This window comes from Aspergillus pseudoviridinutans, assembly GCF_018340605.1.
Source record: "Aspergillus pseudoviridinutans IFM 55266 DNA, scaffold_3, whole genome shotgun sequence".
Classification (NCBI taxonomy): Eukaryota; Fungi; Ascomycota; class Eurotiomycetes; order Eurotiales; family Aspergillaceae; genus Aspergillus; species Aspergillus pseudoviridinutans.
This window is the reverse complement of record NW_025091283.1, coordinates 4,208,016-4,225,119: the sequence shown is the minus strand read 5'-3', so window position 1 is coordinate 4,225,119 and position 17,104 is coordinate 4,208,016. Positions and strand designations below refer to the sequence as shown.

Genomic DNA, 17,104 nt, shown 5'->3' with positions numbered 1-17,104 from the left:
GTAACATTACGGATTAAGAATAATATTAAAATTGGACCCGACCGGATTAAGGATTCGGGCACTTAATCGGTTGTGCAGTATTATACCCATGTCTCGTAAACTCGGGCGTGCAAGCTCATTTCCCCATATACAGCAAATATATACATAGCTGCGGCGCGTACAACAGAGCAATTCTCACATTGTGCCTACGACCATTGTTTTCCTGACATGAGAAATCTTATCTAGAAGACCATATCCTCAGGCTTGAATCGTTCATTAGCTTCAAGAGCGATGCTGCTGCCCACTTGAGATGACACTCAAACAATGCTGCCCGAGTTATAAACCAGGAACATCAGACTACCTCAACAAATTAACAATAAGTACGATGAACAAATAGCAAATACATTCACCGCACCCAAGGTAGATGTCAGCCGAATAAGAAATCGGAAAGGAAGTAAGCATAAGGTAGTTGACGTTCCGTGCCGTGCTTACCCCGCATGACCCCGTCTCTTAATAGCACCTGATACTCCCATCCCCTCCCTTATACTCACCTCATCAGAAGCACCGCAACTAGACAGAACCATGACGCATCAAGTGAAAGGAACCGCATTCATCACAGGCGGCGCATCCGGCATCGGCGAAGCCACCGCGCACGTCCTCGCAAAGAACGGGATTAGCGCGCTCGCACTGCTAGACGTCAACCAGGTACTCCTTGAGGAGACGAAAAAGCAACTATTGTCTGAGCATGCACAGCTCCGCGTCGCTGTCTTCCAAGTCGACGTCAGGGACGAGGGAGCCGTCGAGGATGCCGTACGGAAGACGGCGGAGGAATTCGGACAGATCGATATCGGGGTGAACGCTGCGGGCATCGCTGGCAAGCCGGGTCCATCGCATGATACGGAGCTGTCGGACTGGCAGAGGGTGATTGATATCAATCAGACGGGGTTGTGGGTCTGTCAGCGGGCGTTGATTCGGCAGATGCTGAAGCAGGAGTATGTGTTTGCTTGTGATCATGAGTACGAGCACGGCTGAGGAGATAGGTCTCGAGGAGGGCGCGAAGGACGCGGCACGATTGTCAATATCGCGTCGATGTATGGGGTTAGAGCGCCGCCCGGGGGAATTGCGATTGCGCCGTATGTGGCTGCGAAACATGGTGCGTTCCCTTTCGGCCTTGCTGCCCTGGATTGTACTAACGAGGACGGATAGCTGTTGTCGGGCTAACCAAGATGGTATATCATTCTGAGTGGGATTGGGAACGAAGCTGACGTAGTAGGATGCCAAATCGTATGCCGGAGAGGGTATTCGCATCAACGCCATATGTCCCGGGTATGCAGTCTCCGGAGATATTGGTGCTGTACTGACGATACAGGTTTGTGGAAACGCCTATGATAAGACGGTCGATAGAATCTGGCGCGCTCGACTCGCAGGTCGCGATGATTCCCTTGGGACGTACTGGGATGACGGAGGAGATTGCCGACGCGATTCTATTTCTCGCTTCTCCCATGAGCAGCTACATGTGTGGAGAAGCACTGGTGGTAGATGGAGGATTGACAGCATAATAGCTTCATCGGCAATTATCGTGAGCAATAAAGGCTTAGATCAAATCGCTATATACATCTCGTCTATGCACGCTTAAGCAGAAGCAGTAGCCGGGGGATAATCCACGTAGCATTTGGCATTATCCTCAAACGGACCGTAGAACCGAGAACGATCGTACGGCGTGAAAGGGATGCCCTTCCTCAACCGCTCGACAAGATCCGGATTACTGGTGAAGTAACGACCGTACAGCAGGGCATCGTACCGGCCTTCCTCCAGCACGCCCCAGGAGTTGCTCTGGTCCCAGCCTCCAGCCGAGAAGAAGGGAGTAGTGCCAAAAATCTTGCGGAAGCTGCTCAGATCGACGTCCAAAAGTCCCCAGCTGCGGAGGAAGTTGTCCTTTTCCTCGTAGCTGAAGATTTGCTCATAGCGCTGGGTCATAATTAGACTGTGACGGGTCCGGGTTGTATGGCAGGCAAACTCACCGGCTCTATGAAACTGACGTAAGACAGATTCGGATGCGCCTTTTTCAGCGATTCGCACAGGAAGGTCCAGGTTTCCACTCGCTGCTCGCCGCGCGCCTGGTTGAACAGTCCGAATGGCGAGAGGCGAATAGCCAGATTGTCCTCGCCCACCGTGGCCGCCAACTCATCCATGAGCTCGAGGACAAACCGACAGCGCTTCTCCGGCGAGCCACCGTACTCATCCGTGCGCTTGTTGACGTTGGAGCTCAGAAACTGCTCGGGCAAATACCCATTGCCCGCGTGCAGCTCGACGCCATCGAAGCCAATCTCCATGGCTGTCTTGGCGACGTTGCAGTAATCGCGGATGGTCTGCTTCAGATGCGGGATGGTGAGCTCGATGGGCGGATGGTCCGCGTACCGCACCGGCTCGGTGGATCCCACGGGGGGATGGGAGTAGCATTCGGTCGGCGAGTCCCAGACCGTTGCGGAGGCTGAGACAGCAGGCGAGCCCGTCATCTGGGGGATGGTGGCACGGCCTGCGTGCCACAGCTGGCAGTAGATGTAGCCGCCTTGTTCGTGCACGGCGTCGACGACCCTCTTCCAGCCGGCGGCCTGTTCGGGAGTCCACAGACCAGGGACGCCGGGCATGCCATTGCTCTGTGAGGGTCAAGGTCAGTTGTGCTCTGACAGATTCAAAAGGTACAAACCTCCAACGAGGGTGGAACACCCTCAGAGATGATTAATCCGCCGGGAGTGGCGCGCTGGCGATAGTACTGGACCATGAGATCGCCCGGATACCAGATACGATTGGGCTGCTCCGGGGTGCTGGTGGGATTGAGCGGAACGCCCCGGTTGCGCGTCATGGGAGCATGGACCACCCGATGAGAGAGGCGAATCCTGCCATTTGCGATCTCCAGGGGCTGGAAGAGCATCGAGTCTTCGCCGTCGAGCTTGCGGATCGTCATTGTTATGGTACTTGCTAGATGACGTGACTACAGATGGTAAACAGTGGCTATGCAGAGGCTCGATGATGTGCAGCTTTACCAGGGAAGGCGAACCATGGATTGATCAGAAAGGGAAGCTTGAAGAGCTGGTTGGAGGATTGATAATAGGATTTATGGTGGAGATGAAACAGAGGACATAGCGGCCATAACTGGGAGGAGTGTGTGCCCCTCGCTCGGTTCCCCTGAAACGCAGCCCATTTTGATGGACTAATCGTTTTCTACATAAGTCCTAGACTGGAAACGATGCCAATTGAAAGGTTGACAAGACAAAGCGAATTGTCCAACCACAGCGTTGGGAATGGGAACGGATGGAGCACCAAGTGGGCTTGTCTCGGTCTCTCCACCCATAGGTCCGCACCCATTTTTAAATGCCTTTGCCGAACATCACGAGGAGACAAGTAGCTTGATAAAATAAAGGTTTCAGGTCAGTCAATTGGCCTTGGATTTGCAATAGACTTTGCTGTGTCAATGGACGGAGATCATCGAGTTCAGCATACTTGTCGTCTGCTGTCGACTTTGATACCCAGCACACATGAGCACGATTAAATGGTGGTCAATATGGCTATTCAACTAGTTTGTGTCTAATAGCAGAAGGCAATAGATAATTTCTTTCCAGTTTGTCACTTATGATGGAAGCGAGAACGTCCCGCTATAGCAACCGTCAAACTCTGTTCCCCATTGTCGGCGCCGCATTATCCCAATCGGAACGCACCATTTATCTTGGGAACGGGGCTATTTTCAGATGAACCAATCATTGCGCTCGGAAAAGGCGTCAAGTGTCCGCCTCGTTTTGCCGCGGGCTCGGCGCCATGTCGTATTCCTTTGGAAGCTAACCTCGACTAAGGAAATAGTCCAGTCCAGCGAAAACCCTCGTGCTGTTGCCCGAGCCATCCTCTATTCTTTTCGTTCCATCCATTGCTCAGGTCTAGCCAGGCTAATTATGTGGCAAAGACGGCTCGAATCCGCCGTGACCAAGAATTGAGACGGGATGGCGCCAGCTACAGGCACGGTGCTATGCAGATCAGGGCAAAATTTTTCCGCACTACTGACGAGGCGTTGCTTGTCAATTCGACAGGTTTCCATCTCGATTGCTTGAAGTTCTTGTGGTCTATTGCTATACTCCGTACAATGGGATTGTTGAGGATGATCCGCGGAATTATAGTACTAGATTTGAGACAATGCAGCGATTGAGGACCCTGTTTCAAGATATGCCGTGCTCCGTAGACAGATGCAGTTATTCACGCGGCATAGCCAGTGGCCATGGTGTTTATCATTTCCCTATCAGTGCAAATACACTGCAGTCACGTTTAGTGTTACTAGGATAGTACCTGGTCTATTGCCCCATTCCCCTATCACGATCGAGCTTGGCTCGAACGAACCTGACGCCTGCCATGTCATTCCCCCATCCGGTTCCCACTACGGAGTGCGTGGAACCCGTGGATGCACGGTAATAAAATTGCATAATGGCAATTTTCTTCGCAATGGCTTGAGATCAACCTATCACATGCCTTCCTCGGAAGAAAATTGCCATCAAACTCTTGAACTACGGATCGGCAGCAGACTGGACTCCCATGGGATCAGCAGCAGATGGGACCAGGCTATAGCTAAATGGGTTTGACTGGATTGAGGGTAGCATTCAGGCCAATATAGATTACCTGGGCCACCCGACTTAGCCTCCTTTACCTCAGTCCTTCTCCGGTCTGTTTGATTTCGATTCTGAATTCTTATTTTGTACTCCTGCCTCTGGCATCATGCCCACTTGACGGACACAATGAGTGCAGACGCCGTCACACAGCCTGTGGATGTCCTGCACACGGTCAATCTGGTGACACAATGTCTGTGTATACCAATCGTCACCATCTTCGTGGCCATGCGGCTCTCCATCCGCTTATGGTACCGCCAATTTTCGCTCCTTGAAGACGGTACGTACTGGCCGATTGCACTCCACGGAAGAATGCTAACATCAGCAGCGTCATGTCTCATCGCATGGGCAAGTTGCTTGACTATCTGCCATTGAGATCTACTAACATCATGTAGGCCCTGTTCATGGGATACTGCGCCATCGCCATCATCAGTAGGCCACCCTTCCTGTATCGTCTCGAATCATCTAACTGTGATAGTCGGCCAACATGGCGGCGGATACCATCAATCCGACCTTCACGACTCGGCAATGATGATCGCGTACTTTAAATTCTGCTACATCGCCACCGTCCTCTACTGTCCCATGGCGCTCTTCGTCAAGATCGCCCTCCTCTCCATCATCATCCGCATTTTCGCTCCGTACCGAAGCAAGATCATCTTCATCTACGTCCTCCTCGGCTGCCTGTGCGTCTACTACATCATCGCCGAGATCGTCAAGATCCGCATGTGCGACCCCATTCCGTCCTACTGGGAGGGCACCCCGGGACGGAAATGTCTCGACCAGAGCGCCGCTCTCCTGGCCGACTCGGTCATCAGTGTCATCAGCGATTTGATCATCCTCATTCTACCGCTGCCCTTGACCTGGTCGCTGCAGATGTCGCGGAACAAGAAACTGCGGGTGATAGGGATTCTGTCGGCGGGAGGCCTGGCCACGGCGTTTAGTATCTACCGGCTGATTCTCGTGCTGCGCGACGGCAAAACCACGGATATGACCATCTTCTTCATCTGCATCATTATGTCTGGGTATGTTTATCCCTTTCTCTTGGTATGACCTGTCTAACTCCCGCAGAAATGCCGAAGGAGGCGTCGGCCTCATCTGCGCCTGTCTGCCGAGCCTTAACATCCTCCTCACGAGAGTTCGCAAGAACGGCTACAGCTCCAACAGATACGCCGAACAGGACTCATCCATGCAACTCGGCCATGTGAAGCCGTCCAACAGCAAGCGTTTCTCCATGGGGCTTTCGAAGAACGAGACCTACGTGGATCCGACCGAGTTTGGGTGCGATCAGAGCCATTTGATCTCGCACGCGGGCGTCGTGGACGGTGAGTCGCACGATGCAGCGCTTGGCATCCACAAGACGGTCGACGTGTCGCAGACGGTTGAGGTGTTGGATGGGAGTGGTAGTGACCATAGTCATCCTCCTCGGTACTGATGTCTTTTCGTATATGCCTGGGTGGTTTTGTGATAGCAGTATGTTTTCTTTTTATACATTAGACCAGGGCATAGCATTTTAAATATATGAACCAGTCTCCAACATTAGTTTTAGTTTATTTGCTGTCCAATCAATTCTTTGTTTCGTGCAGTGTGCCTAGGCAGCCGTCCAGCTGATTTCGGATTGCCCAGCCACCCAGCCTCGTGTCAGCCGCACCCAGCGATCAATGCTCTTTCCGTCGCGCTCTGCATCATCTGTACAACGCAAACATCAGACATAAATGCTTAGCATCTTCTTAACTTGAACGTCCACTTCTCTCCTTTTCCAGAGAACAAGTTTCGATGGCTGAAGTTGCTGAATCTGAAAAGGTACGAGCCCTCGCTCTCATATAGCCCCGTTCTTACATGGACAGAATCCACTACAACCTCCTTTCTCGCGGTCTCTGCACAATTCCAGAAAGCAAGAGACCGGAGGAGAGGATCTTCAGCCCAAAGATGGCAGCGTCACTGAAACCACCGACCGCAGTCAAGATGTGCTGCTGACTCTACCAACCATCTCTCGCGCAGCAGACCACCACGTCTTCCTGGTGCAAGATGACATCCAAACATTCCTCAGCACGGATCTTGATCTCTCGCGAGTCAACATCATCCACAATCTTCTCTGGATGGCCGGCCGACCGATGAACGCGCGGCCCCTCCAGCGCCAGAAAATGATGGGCTTCGAGATCATCCCAACCGAGCGCGCGGACCTGCATCTGCTGAAATTCTCCAACAAGCTGCTAATCAAGCCACTGCCAGAGTACATTCTCGACCATGACTTCTGGACGCGGCACCTCTGCTCCTCGCGGACCCTGCACGAGTCCGCGACCGGGCTCCTCCTCTCGTACATGTGGCTGATCTGCACCCCGCTGGACCTGCAGCTCGCACACGACCACAGCCTCATCCCCAAAGACCTCACCTGGTCCTGGTGGAAGGCCTTCGTTACCGAGTTCTACGCGCACGTTGACGTCAACGCACTGGACACAGTCAACAAGCGCTACCAGTTCGGGGAGCTGCGGCTCGGCCGCATCAACACCATCTACCGTGTGCGGTTCTTCCTGTCGCATTTCATCCGCGGCTATCTGTACGGGTATAACCGGTACGTGGTGTTCTACGAGCGCAACTTCGCCTGGATGTTGATGATCTTTGCCGTCTTCTCGCTGGTGCTGTCGGCCATGCAGGTCGCGGCGGGTGTGCCGCGGTTGACTGCCAATGCGGCCTTCCAGGACACGACGTATGGGTTCGTGATTCTGTCGATTGTGGTGGTGGCGGTCTTTCTGGGCGTGCTGGGCACGTTGTTCAGTGGGATTTATCTATTTAATATGTTTGCGGCCATCTCTCAGTGTCGCCGGGAGAGGATCAAGAGGGAGCAGCTTGCGAGAGAAAGGATACGCGGGGAGAGCATACAGCGTAGCTAGTCGATTACCCCTAGACATGTTTATTGAATGACCAGCGTACTATACAGGCCTGCAATTAAGCATTCCAATCTACCAGCCCATCCTCTCCAACTTTCTCCTTAATGAGCCGATGACTCAAATCCCACAGCGCAGCTCCCAGCATCGGGTCCGACGCCTGCGCCGACTCCTTCCCTGGCTGTGCCACATCGCTAAAGTAGTACCCGTTCCATCCCCTCTCCTCGATCTCCGGACTCGTCGCCGCATACAACGCACTGTACGAGCCCTGCTCGACGTTCCGGCCCACAGCCAGCATAGCAGTCGTGAGCAGCTTGCCAAGTAAACCGGGGTACGCGTCTTTCCACTGCTGCTGCATCGCCGTGTTGACCTACGACCTCGGATTAGCTTTATCACTTGACACCAGGAAATGTAACGCACCGCGCCAGGATGCACCGAAAGCGCATAGATATTATCCTTGTTCGGCTTAATCACCCGCTCAACAAGCCCATACTTGACCCCCAGGATAATCGCCAGCTTCGTCCGGCCGTACACCTCTGTGCTGCCAATCTCGGGATTGTTGATCTCCTCCACAGACCCGAAATGCACCACCTTGGGCGCATTGCGGTGCTGCTCCGAGGACTCGAAGACAACCCGCGGCGGCGGCGTACCGGGAATCTTGGCCGTCTTGCGCAGCAGAGGCCAAAGCTGGTTGACGACGTAGAACTGGCCGAGGAAATTCACCTCGAAGTGTCGGTCTAGCGCATCCGTTGTCTCGCCGTACTGGTTTACGTTGATGCCCGCGGAGAGAATGAGCTGGTCGCATTAGCATGCATTGGCGTCCGCATATCCTTGTGGCTAACGTACAAGGTCAAGTCGGCTCTCTCGCTCCCGGATCCCAGAGAACACCTCCTTGATTTCTTTTAGATTGCCCATGTCGCAGGGGATCCATTCGATTTTGGCGTCGGGCCCGGCCTCCTCTTTGATCTTGTCGATGGCGGACTGGCCTTGCTCTTCTTTGCGGTTGACCATGATGACGCGCGCGCCGTTTAGCACGAAGGCGCGAGAGATTTCATATCTGCGCTGCTTTAGTGGGAGTACTGGAAAAAAGAATGATTTAGACTTACCCGATGCCCAGGGCTCCGCCGGTCACTAGGGCGACTCGGCCTGTGAGATCGTGGATCTCCTTTTTGGGACCGATTACGGGTTGAAGTACGGACTGCATGGTGTAGATTAGATTATTATTACTGGGTTAATTGGTCTGATGGAATGTTATGCTTTTGCTATACTAGCTGTACTTGCTTGAGTGTGGTGTTTATATTATAGTTGACTGTGATAATCGTCATGATGATATCAGAGCACCGCCAAGATCAGACGTTGGCTGTAGCAGGATTTCATACAAACACATTGTCTCATATAGAACAGGTAACGGGTCTATTCTGCAGAATGAGATAACGGTGGATATTGCTGGTTCTTGCTCGTGGCCGATTTATTGGTTGCTGCATGTTGCATGGATTGCTATGGCATCTGCGTCTACCAAACTTACCCAACACACAATTTTCAGGAACGACCTTTCTGTTTTAGGCCCCAAATACTTTTCTTTTAACTGATTTGCTAGTCGAGTATTTAAGAACTTGAGGTGATGTAGGGTAGAATATATCCATCGATATCCTGCTCTACACTCTACACCGACAAGGATAAATGATAAAGTTGTGACGTGTATCGTTTCATTAAAGTGGCTATTTGAAATTATCAGAGGAAGGAAACAACAGCAAGCGCCTCATGAAACAGTTGAATGTAGCAAGTCGACCGAGATGAAACACCGAGATACCGTATCAAGTCATAACTCGTAAGACATGAGAACCAATCCAGAGACACTGTTCAAGACGGCGAATGCTTTGCCAGAGTATCCACAAAGGTCTCGCCCCATTTGGCACTGCTTTTGTCAGCCATGAACATCTACAGCCGGAGATCGACGTACCTCGTATGAGTCGTGACAAACTCGCTCAGCTCTTTGTATCGCCGCTTCTTCTCCTCATCGTCCATGGTGACCGCCTGGTGGATGGCTTTGGCGAGCTCGCGCGTGCTGGACGGATGGAAGGTGAGGCTGCCATGGCCCATGAAAGACGCCGCGCCCGCTAGTTCCGAGAGCACCAGCACTCCCCATCGATTTTCCTGGCAGGCGACGTACTCCGAGGCCACGAGGTTCATTCCGTCCCGATGAGAGGTGATGAGACAGGCTTTGGCGACGCAGTACAGCGCTGTCAGCTCGGGGAAGGAGACGGAACGGTGGATGTAGATCAGTGGTACGCCCTCCGGGGTGGCTGGATGGTCAGCTAGACTACTGCAAACAGACTTGCAAAACTTACCATAAGTTCCACAGATCTTCCCGACGAGGGTCGAAATCTCCTTTTCGAGTTCCTGGTACTCCTTGACGTCCTCGCGACTGGGAACCGCAACCTGGATCAAGACCACCTTCTTCGCTAGCTCGGGGTTCTCCTTTAGGAACTCCTCGAATCCCTGGAGCTTCTGCACCAGGCCCTTGGTGTAGTCCAGCCGATCCACGCCGACAATGACAATCTTGTCCTTGTACTCCTCATCCAATTCCTGGATACGTTTGATGACCGTCTCGTCTTTCAACGCGTCGTCAAACTTCTGGGGATCAATGCCAACCACGAATACACCAACGTGAGCACGGTGATCTTCGAATTGGATTTCATTGCTGCCTGTAGCGCGAGCGCCCCTGTCCACTGTCAGCGCGACCCATATAGATAGAAAGAGTAGGTACATACAAACTGTGTTCGCAAGCATCGGTAAAATTCCGTTTGTACTCCTCAGTATGGAATCCAATCACGTCGCAAGCAAGAACACCCTTGAGCAGCTCCTTCTCGACCGGCAGGGAGCGCCAGAAGTCTCCTGCCGGGAAGGGAGTGTGCAGCGTGAACCCAATCGGGCACTTCTTCCCCTGGCTCTTGAGACGCTCGCGAAGGAGCTCTGGCAAAAGCAGGAGATGGTAGTCGTGCACCCAGATTAGATCGCCGTCTTTTGCTTCGTTGGCGACCGTATCAGCGAAGATCTCATTGACGCGCTGGTAGGCCTTCCAGTAATCCTCGTTGAAGTCAACACCAGACTGATAATGGAGGATCGGCCAGAGAATAGAATCTAGATCCCGTCAGCTCGGTTCTGCTAACTTGGCTGGGTGATCGTACTTGAGAATCCGTTATAATGAGCATGTCCCAGCTTCTCCTCCAGAAAGATACCCTTTGCGCCTTTCTCTTCCAGAGATTTCGCTGCCTCCTTCTGCTCTTCGGGATCGGGAATATTGACTCCTGGCCAGCCGAACCATTTGAACGTCGTCGAGTTGGTCAAGCCGGACAGAGCAGTCACCAGTCCACCACTGGAGAGGCTGGACTCGAAACCACCATCGACCTTCTTGAGCGACAGCGGTAGACGGTTGGAGACTATGATCAAGCCCCGCTTTTTCTGGTCTTCAGACGCCATGACTATGGTGATGTGTTGCGGATGGGTTTGTTGTGGTTACTTGCGCCAGAACTATGTACCTCTAAACCTCTAAATCAACTCTGTGCAGTATAAGTACAAGAGCGAGATGTGAGCGTATATTCACTGAAGGATAAACTCTGTCGTCAGGATGAATCGTCTGCCAAGCAAGTTGATGGACACGCAGCCTTGGTGTTGACCACCCACCTGCGGTAAATGACGTAATCTATATCAACCGCAGTGAATCATCCACCATGGCATCAGCCACGGTATTAGCTGATTGGGCTATATTTGGCACAATCTTGACACTTGTAACGCCTAGACGATTCTTGTCAGGTTCAAAGCGAAACCTGAAACCTGCAAGGCTGAGCGATCGCCTTGATGCTGACGTCGAATCAGATAAAAGTACTGGTACCGCATGTCTTCCAAGGTTTCCTGAAGCGGCATTGGATAGTCCCGTGGAGTATATCTATATGTATCCTTGATCCTACCCCTTGATATGATTGATCATTATGGATTAATGAATCATGAAATGTTGATCACTTTGACCTCAAGCTGAATATTTGTGGAGAAATTATCCCCACAAGATTATTGGATGACAGATGCTGCTCTGGCACAACCTCATCATGACGTTTGTTCGCTCCAGCCACAGTAGTCTCACCCGCCAATGTCATCCCATCCCACGGCAACATCAGGGTACATCAGACAAGGTCTCCTCAAATCCCGAAATAATATTCGGAGGGTAGCCGATCAGCGTCCTAAAGGCCTAAGTTCTAACTGTTAACCCCACTTGTACATTCATCCCTACTTAGACTCGGGATGTCGGTGTCTGAATTCGCAATGTGGCGCAAGGAGGAGGGGAACCCATGAGTCTCTAGAACGGATCTAGGCCGCAAATATAGGCTAGGAGAAGAACAGAGCCGAGTCTTTATCGGTTGAAGATAGAGTTTCTTCATGCCGTGTGCCTGAAGACCAAATGACTACTCGGCATACCGAGAATCTGTTCACTTGGGTGGGTTAGATCATCATTATTATCACACATCAAGTTCTTGAAATATGCCTCTCAATGTCCAGCTAGAGGCTACCTAAGAACTTGATCTGTCGGTCACCCGATGAGGACTAATTGACATTATGATAACTGAATTTTGTGGGGTCAATCATCAGTTTGACTTTATCCTCTCCGCTTTTTGTTCATAGAAACCAGCTCCGCGAACGGAGAAACCCCGACTTGCGAGTTGGACGCGGAGGGTTTTCGGCTCTGGGCAGTGTGTACACCAGCCGAAAGGAAGATATAAACAGCAGCTATTAGAAGCTTGAATTGGACAAGTGAGCCAAAATCACGCACTACACAATCAGCCCTTCTCAGAACACAATAACTAGCGCTGAAGACTCCGTCAACATCCTCTGCTACAAGGCGTGGGTCGGTACGTTCCTATCCTCCAAAGGCTAGCCTTAAAAATATGGTAGTACCCTGTGCAATCTCAGGTCTCAAAGGAAGCCAAGCAGCGCGCTCAGAATGTCCTTGACACTGAATTGGATATCACGTTCATGACTACTTTTACCAGACCAGGGGACCACCAGGAGGACCCAAGTTGAGTCCAGGATGGAGTGAAGCCGTATGTTCTCACAGTGTCCACGGACTTGCCATACTAACTTCCATCTGGGGCCACCACTTACCCGGGAGTGACAGACGAGGGCAAACGCAGCCCTGCTGAAAACTTCACTCAGGGTCTGGACGAGTAGACCAATCAGAGGGTTCTGTCTTATGTGTGTTGACGAGGAGATTATATCAGTTCTACTTCGATGAGATGCAATCTACTATGCGACAGAGACCATACCGGCACGCAGTACCTTCAGCAGAACAAAATATGGACATGGACCTGAAGAGTTTTATTGGAACAGCTGGCGAGGATCTTCCTCGGGTGGGTTCGGGTGCTGCCGTGTGGGGGTCTCCTCAGTGGCATTATCATGGGGATGGCGCTGAATGTTCTCAACTGGGACGGTAATCTAGAGTAGACGTGTTACATATACATAATCTTGGAGGCGATGACCCAGCTGCGGGTCTTATCTCTATGAATACAAGCTTTCTACATTGGAACAATGTGCAGGAGCACAAAGTGCGAGTTCCACATGACATCGCCGATCAGGCGTCCGTTCACCGCGAATCTGACAGCTCGGAGCGGGGTAAACATCCGTGCACTAACAGATCGGCTTGTATAACTTCATCTCCAAACACACCACACTAGCTTGTACTTTTCAATTCATTACACTATCAACTCGTCAAGATGATCTTCGAACCGGCAGAGCGCGTCCTCCTCCCTTCTGTGGATGTCATCTCCTACATCTTCGACAATACATATGATGCCAACCGACCGGTAGTCCGACCTCATCAAGATCATTCATAATACTGATGCTGACAGATCTACGTTGATGTTCATAATCCCTCCCGATCGATCAGCTGCGCTCAAGCTCGGAAGATCGTCCGTCAGTTGATTGCCGGTCTACGCGCCTGGGGAGTCAAACCGGGCGATTGCGTCGCCATCCACTCTTTCAATGATGTATTCTCCCTCTCCTATATCCCCTTACACGACTCATGGATAATAGATCTACTATTGTATGCTTGTTCTGGCCATCGTTGGCGCCGGCGGTATCTACACTGGTACCAATCCATCGTACACGCCAATGGAGCTGTCGCATCATTTCAAGGCGTCCGACGCAAAGTTTTTAATCTCAGAGCCAGAGATTCTAGCCCCTGTTCTTGCAGCCGTCAAGGAGAGAGGCATTCCCGAAGGGAACGTGCTCATCTTCGATGTCCTGGGACAGGAGATCCCCGCTGGTCGGCGATCATGGAAGGATCTATTCAACCACGGCGAACAAGACTGGGTGGCCTTTAATGACCTGCAACGGGCCAAGGAAACTGCAGCCGCAAGACTATTCAGCAGTGGGACAACAGGCCTGCCCAAAGCCGTGACCATCACGCATCACAGCTTCATCGCAGAGCACTTGTTGTGCTTCGAGGTGCATCCCCGACCGTACCAGGTCTCCCGCATCGTCGCAATGCCCGTTTTCCACGTCGCAGCAGCCACCTGGACGCACTTTGGCGCCCTCAAAGCTGGGCACACAATCTACATGATGCGCCGCTTCGACCTCGAGACCTTTTTGGTGTCCAATGAAAAATACCAAGTAACCGACATGGCCATCGTCCCGCCCATGGCGATCGCCATCCTGCAGTCGCCATTCTCGCGGACCAGGCCATTCCTGCACTCCGTCAAGGTCGTCAACTGCGGTGCCGCCCCGCTCGACAAAGACGTACAGGCCAGGTTCCGAGCCCTCCTCAAAGAAGGAACCCCCTTTACCCAGGTCTGGGGCATGACGGAAACCTGCTCCATCGCGATGATGTTCACCTACCCGGAGGACGACGACACGGGGTCCGTAGGCCGGTTACTCCCGAACATGGAAGCCAAGTATTCTTCCCCCCCTTCTACCTGCTTGAGCCTTCTACTAACTGTCCAGACTAATCGACGAGAACGGAAACAACATCTCCGCGTTTGGCGTCCGCGGCGAGCTCTGCGTGCGTGGGCCCATCGTCACACCGGGGTACTACCGCAACGACTCCGCCAACGCCACGTCCTTCGATAACGAGGGCTGGTTCAAAACGGGGGATATCGCGTACTGCGACGGGCGCACGCGCAAATGGTACATCGTCGACAGGAGAAAAGAGCTCATCAAGGTCCGGGGGTTCCAGGTTGCGCCGGCGGAGCTGGAGGCTGTGCTTCTGGGGCATCCGCATATTATCGATACGGCCGTGATTGGGCTGGTGATTCCCGGGGCAGACACCGAGTATCCCCGTGCGTATGTGGTTAGACGGCCTGGTAAGGAAGGCGAGAAGCTCACGGAGGAGGATGTGAGGAAGTATCTTGGCGAGAGGCTGGCTAGGTACAAGGCGTTGACTGGGGGCGTTAAGTTTGTAGATGCCATTGCGAAGACTGCTAGTGGGAAGATCCTGAAGAAAGAGTTGAGGGAGGATAGTAAGAGGGATATTGAGGCCGGATTGAGGCCGAAGCTTTAGATGGTCTAAATACAGATGACACATAGATCATGAGCGAAAGAATCTACTGAGGAATCCCTTCTTTGGCTCCTGCGCCTTGGTCTCCTCCAACACTCCGACTTGCAAGCGGTCTCGATAACGGGCGAGGATTGATGTATCATGATACTCGAGGAATTTGTCTGTTGCATCTTTTCCGGCAACCTTTTGCAGGACTGTCTTGTCAGACTGCCTTCTTGGTCTATCAGTAGATAACTCACTCCTTTCACCCCCGGGATGCTCTGCCTGGAACTGGGTGACGTCGTAAACCTCCTTGTCGATTACTATCCAGAGATCCTTGGAGGTATTATGTCGCGAGACATCTTGCAATGAATAGATAGGAAGCGAAGTAGCCATGCTGAGTTCTCTATCATCGCCAGAAAGGTCTTGTCATAAATAGTCAGCCCCGAGCGGGGTATTCATGCTGACCAGGTATCCCTGCCTCGGGGACTGCATAAGCTGACAATGCGGTGGCAACAATCCTGGTTGGCCTTGCAAACATCCCGGCATCCAATCCATGTTGGCATGGACCCTTGTCTGGCCCGGTATACAATAACTGCTATATCATATCATCCTCCAATATCAACAGCTCTCTACCATCCTCCCCTCCTCCTCACTCCACCTATAGACCCTCCCCTCCCCCACATTATACCTATAATAATTATCCGTCCCAGCAGGCACCACCGCCCTCCGAAACGTAATATTAACCCTCCCTTGGCGCGTATCACTCCCCCTCCGCTTCGGAACAGAATGCAGCCAATTCGCCTGCGTCTCGCCCCGCATGACCACCATATCCCCATCCGCCAGGGCCATCTTGACCGGCGCTGCCTCAACACCTTCAGTCGGTTTATGCTTCATGAGGAAATCCCGCTTTGCGCCGAGCGACAACGACGCAATGCAGGGATTCGGGCCGAGGAACCGCTCGTCGTCCGAGTGGTAGGTGATACTGTCGTCGCCTGATGCGTAGTAGTTTACCAGGCAAAAGTTGTAGCGTGCACCGTCGGTAGCGGCCTCGACGCGTTGGCGGAGGATGTCGAGGCAGGGTGGGATTGGGCGCGGTGTGGATTTGTATTTGGTGCTTGGGATGGGGGTGTGGGATTTGCTGTCGACCAGAATGGGATCAGAGGTATTGGGTGAAGGGGTGAAGAGGGAGGTGTCGTCGACGCCAAAGACGGTGGTGAAGCGCGGGGTGGTGATCTGGGTGGTGGTCGGGCCGCGGCAAATGGTGTACTGGACGCGGTAGAAAGGGAGTTCGCGGCGGAGGAAGTGGAAGAGCTCGCGGGCGGTAGGTGGAGGGATGAAAGGTCGGTAGTAGAGCAGGTCCAGATGCGGCTGGTTGGTAATGCTGCGTGGTGTGGTGGCTGGGAGATTCGGGAGCGCGTTGGCGATGGATGGGGGGAGGTCTGCGATGGGGAAGCGATAGCTGGGATGATGGGAGTAGGACGATGGAGGGGTGTCCTCAATACGCGGCTTTTTGGGTTTACTGATGGGTTTGTAGAAGGATTCCACTGTCCGTTTAGCCATTGTCATCTGGGGATGGAGTGGTGGATGGAGACGATCAAGAAGAGATCAAGGGATGATGTCACGGATGAGACAGATAAGATAACCCTAATTAACCATAAATATCCAGCCATCTATATACTGCTCCATGTCCGACTTGAAATAGCCGGTAAATAGTCAACTCGTTCTGGGCATTTCATAATAGATGTTGTATTTCCTGCTGTGTTGACCCTATTTGATATATGTCAATAGACATATTATCAGAACAGCCCCACCAAACATGCAACAACCATTCAAACCCTGGCTCTTCCAGAATATGCCCGTCTCAATATCATTCAAGGCAGAGGCAACCGAAAGCCATCAGGTCTGCTTCAGCAAGAAATGCCACTAGTAGTTCATCTTCATTTTCCACGGTTATTGCCTCAGCCGAGGAGCACATGGAACGATCAACCGACTGGAAGATGAATTGACACACCGTGGATACAGACTGCCTGTTTGTTGCACTTATGTCTATGGCTTTCCGATCCTAAAAGCAT

General features: G+C 52.3%; 8 protein-coding genes across 8 annotated transcripts; 4 read left to right on the top strand and 4 right to left on the bottom strand.

The window, feature by feature from the left end:
- Positions 1–561: 561 nt before the first annotated feature.
- Asppvi_005249 (SDR family NAD(P)-dependent oxidoreductase) lies at positions 562–1,538 on the top strand (the record flags this gene model as incomplete). The annotated part of the gene is made up of 5 exons (XM_043301173.1): positions 562–971; positions 1,020–1,132; positions 1,186–1,208; positions 1,253–1,305; positions 1,349–1,538. The coding sequence occupies 5 exons, from the start codon at positions 562–564 to the stop codon at positions 1,536–1,538; spliced, it is 789 nt and encodes a 262-aa protein (XP_043157108.1).
- Positions 1,539–1,611: 73 nt separating this feature from the next.
- Positions 1,612–2,944, bottom strand: Asppvi_005248 (alkene reductase; the record flags this gene model as incomplete). The annotated part of the gene is made up of 3 exons (XM_043301172.1): positions 1,612–1,947; positions 2,001–2,636; positions 2,687–2,944. 3 exons carry the CDS (start codon positions 2,942–2,944, stop codon positions 1,612–1,614), a joined length of 1,230 nt encoding a protein of 409 aa, XP_043157107.1.
- Positions 2,945–4,754: 1,810 nt separating this feature from the next.
- On the top strand, positions 4,755–6,057 carry Asppvi_005247 (uncharacterized protein; the record flags this gene model as incomplete). Its single annotated transcript, XM_043301171.1, has 3 exons — positions 4,755–4,905; positions 5,104–5,647; positions 5,694–6,057. The coding sequence occupies 3 exons, from the start codon at positions 4,755–4,757 to the stop codon at positions 6,055–6,057; spliced, it is 1,059 nt and encodes a 352-aa protein (XP_043157106.1).
- Positions 6,058–6,398: 341 nt separating this feature from the next.
- Positions 6,399–7,513, top strand: Asppvi_005246 (uncharacterized protein; the record flags this gene model as incomplete). Its single annotated transcript, XM_043301170.1, has 2 exons — positions 6,399–6,425; positions 6,470–7,513. The coding sequence occupies 2 exons, from the start codon at positions 6,399–6,401 to the stop codon at positions 7,511–7,513; spliced, it is 1,071 nt and encodes a 356-aa protein (XP_043157105.1).
- A 55-nt stretch (positions 7,514–7,568) lies between these two features.
- On the bottom strand, positions 7,569–8,711 carry Asppvi_005245 (short chain dehydrogenase/reductase family protein; the record flags this gene model as incomplete). Its single annotated transcript, XM_043301169.1, has 4 exons — positions 7,569–7,877; positions 7,928–8,302; positions 8,354–8,564; positions 8,614–8,711. 4 exons carry the CDS (start codon positions 8,709–8,711, stop codon positions 7,569–7,571), a joined length of 993 nt encoding a protein of 330 aa, XP_043157104.1.
- A 656-nt stretch (positions 8,712–9,367) lies between these two features.
- On the bottom strand, positions 9,368–10,987 carry Asppvi_005244 (trehalose-6-phosphate synthase; the record flags this gene model as incomplete). The annotated part of the gene is made up of 5 exons (XM_043301168.1): positions 9,368–9,422; positions 9,468–9,810; positions 9,856–10,229; positions 10,279–10,648; positions 10,696–10,987. The coding sequence occupies 5 exons, from the start codon at positions 10,985–10,987 to the stop codon at positions 9,368–9,370; spliced, it is 1,434 nt and encodes a 477-aa protein (XP_043157103.1).
- A 2,282-nt stretch (positions 10,988–13,269) lies between these two features.
- Asppvi_005243 (acyl--CoA ligase) lies at positions 13,270–15,053 on the top strand (the record flags this gene model as incomplete). The annotated part of the gene is made up of 4 exons (XM_043301167.1): positions 13,270–13,359; positions 13,405–13,542; positions 13,589–14,448; positions 14,498–15,053. 4 exons carry the CDS (start codon positions 13,270–13,272, stop codon positions 15,051–15,053), a joined length of 1,644 nt encoding a protein of 547 aa, XP_043157102.1.
- A 27-nt stretch (positions 15,054–15,080) lies between these two features.
- Asppvi_005242 (uncharacterized protein) lies at positions 15,081–16,592 on the bottom strand (the record flags this gene model as incomplete). The annotated part of the gene is made up of 3 exons (XM_043301166.1): positions 15,081–15,244; positions 15,290–15,454; positions 15,797–16,592. 3 exons carry the CDS (start codon positions 16,590–16,592, stop codon positions 15,081–15,083), a joined length of 1,125 nt encoding a protein of 374 aa, XP_043157101.1.
- Between the last annotated feature and the right edge of the window lie 512 nt (positions 16,593–17,104).